The 8,020-nt window shown below is 48.8% G+C and overlaps 1 protein-coding gene and 1 long non-coding RNA gene across 3 annotated transcripts; both read left to right on the top strand.

The window, feature by feature from the left end:
* The first annotated feature begins 356 nt into the window (after window positions 1-356).
* Window positions 357-3,235, top strand: LOC135826174 (uncharacterized). Of its 2 annotated transcripts, XR_010555225.1 has the most exons (5): window positions 357-638; window positions 755-836; window positions 1,195-1,249; window positions 1,341-1,444; window positions 2,695-3,235. It is a non-coding gene; the product is annotated as an uncharacterized LOC135826174 (long non-coding RNA). The 2 variants fall into 2 exon arrangements; XR_010555224.1 differs by having other exon boundaries at window positions 357-836.
* Window positions 3,236-5,761: 2,526 nt separating this feature from the next.
* LOC135826115 (sorcin-like) lies at window positions 5,762-7,365 on the top strand. The gene has a single exon (XM_065338756.1). It carries the CDS (start codon window positions 5,940-5,942, stop codon window positions 6,873-6,875), a length of 936 nt encoding a protein of 311 aa, XP_065194828.1. The 5' UTR covers window positions 5,762-5,939; the 3' UTR covers window positions 6,876-7,365.
* The last annotated feature ends 655 nt before the right edge of the window (window positions 7,366-8,020 follow it).

Genomic DNA, 8,020 nt, shown 5'->3' with positions numbered 1-8,020 from the left:
GACACAATCAGTACGAGTAGCAGTAGCAGCCGCGCGCAGAAGCACTGAGCACGCGAAGCGTGCGAATCATGTAGCCACCTAGCCTAGGCCATACCATAGCCATAGGTAGCACTATTAAGTATTGGAAAGGCTTTCTGTCTAAAGCCTTTCCATACTGGTGCTCGATGTTTTCAGTTTGGGGACACCAAAATTAGTGTACCGCTAAGACACGTGGTCGACACGTTGTTGACACGTTGTTGGCACTTTGTTGACACTTTGTTGACACGTGACCCAATTACCGGCCTACCAAGTGCCTTTGGCGACCGCTAACAGAACAGTGCAGTGCCCTTTTTTGGAGCAACGTACGAGTGGTGCCCGTGGATTATGACCCCGCGACCCCAATCTACGTGGCGGTCCGCAATTCGCTACTTCATACTGACTGGCGCGCGTCCGGCATCGTCCCGAATTTGGCCGCAATCTGCTCTCGGGACCCCTATAGGGCTCCCTGACCTGCTCCATCTCCGCCATCGTCAATGTACTGCGCATCCACCCAGGCCAGGACTGCACTTACTTACGGGAAGGAGTATTTGCAAGATGGAATCTGTGAACTGGAAGACGACGAAGAAGAAGCGTGGGAATCCGGCGGCAATGGCTGGGATGTAAGTCCAACATTGCTGGTGCTAGAGTTGCCACTGCTTGCTTTAATATAAGGGAATCATGTGTGTTGCCTTTTGCCTTTTCCGACGTCCTCCTCCGACTGTACTCCCGATCCCAGGACTGAACTTACGGAAAGGAGTGCTTCCAAGATGGAAGACCAAGAAGAAGAAGCCGCTGAATCCGGCGGCAATGGCTGGGGTGTAAGTCCAACATTTCTGGTGCTAGAGTTGCCACTGCTTGTTTATAAGGGATTCATGTGTGTTGCCCTTTTTTGCCTTCTCCCATGTTCTCCTCCGACTGTACTGGTGAACGCTGTGACATATGTTGCCCTTTCCAGGCAGTAGAAGGGAGGGGCGGGGGGGGGGGCAGTACATCCTGGCATCCAGGAATGCTAGGTGGAACTAGGCAATCTGACCTTTCCTCTTACTCCAATAATGGTATGGATGGGGAGTTCTTGAACATCCTCAGTCTTGTTAGAGTGAACTGTGCAACTCGGCAATCGGTGATAGCAGAGGACCAATGCCGATGGCGATGCTCCTTCCTTTTTCTCTGTCACAGGCTGCGGTCTCGAGAAGAAGCGTTATTTCTGCATTCCAAGAAGGACGGCACAATGGTGAGTGGAACTTCGTGGGTGTGCAGCCTTGCTAGTTGAATTGTAAATCAACCATTCTTCCTGTCTCTGACTTCTTCGATGTCCTCCTCAGTGTCGGACTGTCCGCGTCGCATTGAACTGGTCCGATGAGGCTGCTATTGCACACACAGTGAGGGAACTCCCATACGGGAACTCGGAAGTACTGCTACAGTACAGGTAAGGTGGTCATTGCTTATGTGGGTGCGCCGTTGTTCAGGTCAACTTTTAAGCCAGATGTACTCCGACCTACATGGAGTCTGAAAGTAGTCAGCTGGCGAACTACAATTGAAGTTTAGACGTTATATGCCGCGGCTTGGTCAGCTTTTTCAGTTTCACAATGCATTGCACTCAGCACCGCTTCTCGGAGTGTCAGGATAGCTGTGGAACGCATCCTCCCCAGTGGCGGAACGGCAAATGTGCTGTTCATTTTTAGGCTTGCTTTTATGGTACGTACAAATCCCCATTGAAAAGACATAGTGGAGACCAGAAACTGCAAATAGATGTTGGGAACCGCGAAGACCACCCTTCCTCGTCAAGTTCCCTGAGGGTGTGGAGGGGGGGGGGGGGGGGAGCGGAGGAGGGACATTCCTGCACTGCTTAAAGTAGGATTCACAGGAGCATTTTCAGAAATTGCTTGTACATTTGTACCAGTTGTAACCGACCAACGCATTCTCATTGAGCTTTGACTTGAGGCACGTCAGCAAGGCACTGTTGCATCGCTGACGTCTTGTCGTGATTCTGTGAATGGTATTTTGTGCGAGTTTGCATCGCACGCAGAATCGCAGGTCGTGTCGCATTGCGCAGCACACTGCCAAATTGCTTCTGTGAATCCCACGTGAATGGGAATTCCAATAGGAATGTAATCCATTGCCAGCAGGTGTATTCCCGAGCTGCGCATCATACTGCAAAATTGCTCCTGTGCATGCGAGTTTGCATCGCACGCAGAATCGCAGGTCGTGTTGCATTGCGCAGCACACTGTCAAATTGCTTCTGTGAATCCCACGTGAATGGGAATTCCAATGGGAATGTAATCCATTGCCAACAGGTGTATTCCCGAGCTGCGCATCATACTGCAAAATTGCTCCTGTGCATGCGAGTTTGCATCGCACGCAGAATCGCAGGTCGTGTCGCATTGCGCAGCACACTGCCAAATTGCTTCTGTGAATCCCACGTGAATGGGAATTCCAATGGGAATGTAATCCATTGCCAACAGGTGTATTCCCGAGCTGCGCATCATACTGCAAATTGCTCCTGTGCATGCAAATGGATTTCATTGCTCTTCTGTAGTTTGGGAAATTCTCGATTATGATAATTCTGCGTGTGTGTGTACACCAGCCCTGAACATACATGTAGGTGACCCATTTGTGGTGTCTCATAGCCTACCTCACGACCTTATGCTTTCTTTCTGTATCACTTGTATCTTGCAGGTATATCACCCCGTGACGACCACATCGAAGTCTGAAATTGAAGTGTGAAGATGCTTCAGCAACCCCTTCATATTTTTCCATTGCTTTTATTGTGCTTCTACTGTGCATGTGATGGCAATGTATGCCGGTGACACGGTCAGATTTTGTCCATGCGTGTAACGTACACCTGCATGCTATCGTTGAAAAGGATCTGCCACTTACGATCTTCGGACGAGTATCAGGTCAGCTTGGTTTTGTGTGGGCTGTACCAGATGCTGTTCACTTCTCTATCTGTTGGATATGTGACTTTCTGCAAGTTTCTGGTGTATGGTGGCCACTTCTTTGCTTGTCTTTGTATGACATTACAATAATTCTGTATTCACTGCTTCCATGGTGTGGTCTGCAAACTGCAATCCTTAGGCAAATATCATCACGCTGCAATGTTGTGCTTTGGCCGCCAGCTTACCTACACATTGTAGTTGAATTATTTTTGTTTCACAACTGACTTCCTGAAGTATGGTGGCTACTGCTTTGCATGGCATTATACAATGTTCATCAAGAATTTCCTGTTTGGGTCGTGTGTGTGTGTGTGTGTGTGTGTGTGTGTGCAAGGCTTCGCCAGTTGTGTGGATTAGACAGTTATCTGGCGCTTGTCTTGATCTGTTTCAATCAGAATCAGATCCGCTATCGTTGCTATAAAGAGAAAATCTGTGGGTGCACATCCAGTGCATTTGCAGATTTGCGTGCTTCTCTTGCGACGGGCGTATACATGGTACATTGTGTGTGTGTGTGTGTGTGTGTGTGTGTGCGTGCGTGCCCGTGTGTGCCATGTGCATGTGCGTGTTTGTCACAATGTGTCTGTGTGCAGGGAGGGCTGGAATGTATCAGTGTGCTACTGCAGTCGCATGGCTACATACAGTGGATCACGCGCGTGCTCACCATGAAGATAAACATTGTTTATCTTCGGAGCAGGGCCGGTATGGGGGAGGGAACAGAAAAAGAACTGAAATTACCCATATAAAAACCGCTCTGTGAGCGGTTCTGAAAAACCTCTACTGGTGCAGCCCCGTCGTAAAAGTAAGAAATTAGAACTGGCGCATTGTCCTCCCAAATGTGAACTGATCCACCTAAATCGCGATTGACGGGACCCGAACGCACCAGTAGCACGAGGTCGGGAGGGCACAAGATCACAGCCGGCGTCGGCGCTGATCAAGTTACCATACAACACTTACAGCAGTGTACAGTACGTAGACCTACCCCGAAGCCCACCTTTGCCGCTTTGGCTTTGGCTATGGACCAGCGTCCCCAGCTGCATCCACAGGTAGGAACCTCGTGCTACTGGTGCGTTCGGGTCCCGTCAATCGCGATTTAGGTGGATCAGTTCACATTTGGGAGGACAATGCGCCAGTTCTAATTTCTTACTTTTACGACGGGGCTGCACCAGTAGAGGTTTTTCAGAACCGCTCACAGAGCGGTTTTTATATGGGTAATTAGTATTATATCAGCCGCACAAGCGCTGCGGACCACGTGAACCGTTCTCTGCAAATAGAAACATCTGCAACAAAAGGATACAAAAGATCTGCACTGACTGCACTCTGCATCTAATCTGCAGTGAAGAGCGCATCGCACTTTTGTTCGTAAGTTTATGAATTTTTTGAGCCGCTTCATCCGCCACCAGGTGATGGACAACCCTGACCAGCCTCCCGAAGGCGTAACAGACGTCCCTCCTTCTCCTTCCAACGATGAAGAACCTCGAGCCTCCCTCACCAGGACTTCAGCGGTCTGGCCACCACCACGTGCTGAGCACGTGTGCTGTTCATGTACTTGCTTCACCCGAATGCCACATAATGTGACATTCGGCCAGGCAACGCTGGCCGGGGGTGCTGCTAGTGTATTTACAACTTCGCATATTATTGGTACTACTACTTTCTTGTTTTTTTCCAGTCGGAGGCAAAAAGGTACTATAACTGTAGGTACGCGGGCGCGGACGTTAAACAACGAAAAAAGAAAGGGTGGCCTTATCGTAGATCCCTGAAAATTGGTACGCGAGGAGAACATACCACATGCACACTGCACTGTCCCCTCCATAAAATATTTGAGTCGAATACAATAACAGAACATGAAATTATGGGCGTAGATCTACGAACTTAGGATACCATGTCGGACTTCGAGCACCTGGGTCTACTCTTGGTACAGTTTGGCACCTATGAAGTCAGGGGATGGCCCACGCCTGGTAAAAAAACAAAACAATGAGGAGTTAAATACAAAGAAAACGAACTGAAGAGTGCATAAACAACAAACAAAAAAAGCAAAAGGAAATAAAAAGGAGATCGAGAGCTTATCGGGTCAGTTATGAACAGAACTTCAGAAGTGTGTAGAGATCCAGCTCCTGTACTGTAGTGTAGATCCTGCCAAGTCCATGATCCAGCGACTCAGCGCGGCAGGGAGGTAGAATAGAAGGGAAGTCTAGATTGTCTTGTACTACTGTAGTGCGAGTATTTTCGGCTTGCTGTGTCAATATTCAATGAAGCTGCTTTGTCTTCACTAGACAGACTTCAGCTTTCACGCACGGGGTCCGTGTCCTGCACACGACATCAAGGATGCATCATTCCAGCTAAACTGAACTCTGACATAACTTCATAAGTCAGACAAAAGATAAAGCTGCAAGCTGCTTCAGTTCAAACCTTTGCATCGAAATCCAAGAGACTGACATTTGCGACAGAGCTTGTTTTCATGTACTGCCACTACTGGGCATCTTTTTTAGTGCCATTACGGCATTAGTATTTTCTAGGCTGACTGAAGACAGTTGAAGTGAAGCAAGATATCGAAGCAGGTGGTTCTCAGCTGTAACTAATTGTTGTCTGATAGCTACACTACTTGTACAGCTAGCTCATCAGTCGAGTCTCTTTTTTCCACAGTCCAGTTTTACGCCAGGAACAGCTTTTTGCATGCAGTGTCAGCTGCATGCATGCATATGCGCATGTACTGTATCTGTGTACATGGACAGATAAGATTTTTGACACGAGGGCCTCGTACTCGTATAGACCCACAGCTAGCTACACAAGTACTTCGTGTATCTCGTACCAACACGTCATCTATGTAGAGCTAGATCTGAACTGAAGTCCGGAAAGTTTTCTCCACTTTGCAGTATCGATATCAGGGAGGGCCGCGACCTGTAGTGATCCATCCTTCTGCAGTAGAAACACGTGGCGTATTGCGTGTAGTCGAGTCCCTGGTACAGTATCGATTTATCGGAATTTGTCCAAATGCCGTATTCCAGCAGTTCCAGTAGCTCAAGTAGTAGCTCAAGTAGTGATAGTGACGACGATTTCTTCGCAGGGGCTGCCCTTGGAATTGCTGCTGTAGGTGTCGGTGGATTGGCCGGTTTTGCTGCTGGTGCTCATTCAAGCAAGAAGCAGAAGAAATTATTGAAGAAGCAGAAGAAGGCTGCCAAGAAAGGTAAAGTTCACGTAATCCCTGGAGTACCAGCTGTGCCTGTCGTCGGTGTTCCCGTGGCAGCTCCATTCGCCAGTGCCGGTATCACCGCTGGAATTGCAGGTGTCAGTCTTGGCGTGCAGGCCCCACCACCGGTCGCATCATCAGCAACAAGCATGGCGTATGGTCAACCACCAAATCTGGCTTATGGGCAAGCACCGGGTGCGCCCTACGGTGCGGCTCCCCCTGGGCCTGGAGCAGATCCAATGTGGGCCCAGTTCAGTGGAGTTGCTGGTCCTGCCGCACAGATTGGACCAGAACAACTGCGTGATTTGCTAACCAGGACTGGCCATGCTGTCCCAGCGCCATTCAGCGTGGAGACATGCCGTGTGATGATTGCCATGTTGGATCGTGACTACAGTGGCTTCATGGGATTCTCCGAATTTAAGGAGCTCACTACTGTACTTGCTCAGTGGCGTGGAGTGTTCCAAGGTATCGATGCTAATCACTCCGGTAGCATCGATTCCAGTGAGCTTGGAAGAGCGCTGACGGGATTTGGTTACAATTTCTCGCCAGGAACTCTATCCGCCATGAGCAAGCGCTATGGAAGGCCGCCACGCGGTGAGATTGACTTTGACAACTTTGTCCTGTGCTGCGTGCGTGTGACATCCATGACGAACTTCTTCCGCCGCTACGACACAACGCAAACGGGCAATGCCACGTTCCCGTATGATGCCTTCATGCAGGGAGTCATTGGCGGCATGTAAGCACTGGTCTGTCGTCATGATCACTGCAGCACTGGTAAGATGTTGTGCTATTCGTACTGTGTGATCTCTACCATCCCTATCTACACTGACTGCATTCGGACGTTTGCAAGCTGATCAGCAGCACTCTAGTATGTGATTTGCAATCAGATGATGGTTCTAACTCTGTTCCAGACGTAGTATTTACAAATGCCTGTTCTTTTACATGCTCGATCTCCGGACAACTGCCTTTTCAGAAACCCATTTTTCTCCCTGTGCAGTTTTGTGATGTGTGTTGTGCACAACTCTGGCTGCAGACGTATATTTTCCCCCTGGTTTCACCTTCCTTGTTTTACTCTGCATTTTTCCTATTGCCAATTCCTGTTTTGTGTGTTTTTACATATTTTTTACACGAAGTCTTACTTATATTGTTTTACAGTCGGTGGTGCTACACAGCCACTGTTTACCACCTTGTTTTGCCTTCTTCAATAGTGATAGTAACCGATATATTCAAGATTGTGAAATGCTCGAAGGAATGCAAGCATGTATATGAGTAAGAGCGGTGTGTGTGTGTGTGTGTGTGTGTGTGTGTGTGTGTGTGTGTGTGTGTGTGTGTGCGTGTGTGTAAGCGAGCACAGGAGCGCCAGTTTCGTAGTGCCGGAGAACTGGTGATTTACAAGTGCCCTGTGCCCTTACGACTCCTCTCAGCGTCAACTCGGCCCGAATGTCACTTGGCAACCTGTGTCAACTACTGATTCACCATACACAACTGTTCCATCACCAGAGGATTTCCACTGCATCCTCCCATGCTTTACAGCATGGAGGTCTGTGCTTGCTGCTGCAAGTCCACACATGGCTTAGGATTGACAGCAGCCGAGCAGGCGTTGGGAACTTCTCTATCTCGGGGACCGTGTGAACCTTGGGGCCATAATGGAAGGTTTTGTCACACAGGAAACGACGATCTGCAGCTCTGATAGGGGAGGCCAGTTGCAGGTGAAAGGCAGCCATTGCAGAAAATAAATGCCACCAAATGCAGTTATGTAATGTGTGGACACTGGATATGAGTACGCAGATAGACGAGTTCAAGTTCATGTGGAGTGCGTAATTTCAATGTGCAACAAACTTGTTCATGTGTGGACCTGAGTCTGCAGCAGATACATCCGTTCGTG

The sequence above is a fragment of the Sycon ciliatum genome, chromosome 1 (assembly GCF_964019385.1).
Source record: "Sycon ciliatum chromosome 1, ocSycCili1.1, whole genome shotgun sequence".
NCBI lineage: Eukaryota > Metazoa > Porifera > Calcarea > Leucosolenida > Sycettidae > Sycon > Sycon ciliatum.
The sequence above is the reverse complement of the archived record's forward strand: the minus strand, read 5'-3'. Positions and strand labels throughout refer to the sequence as shown.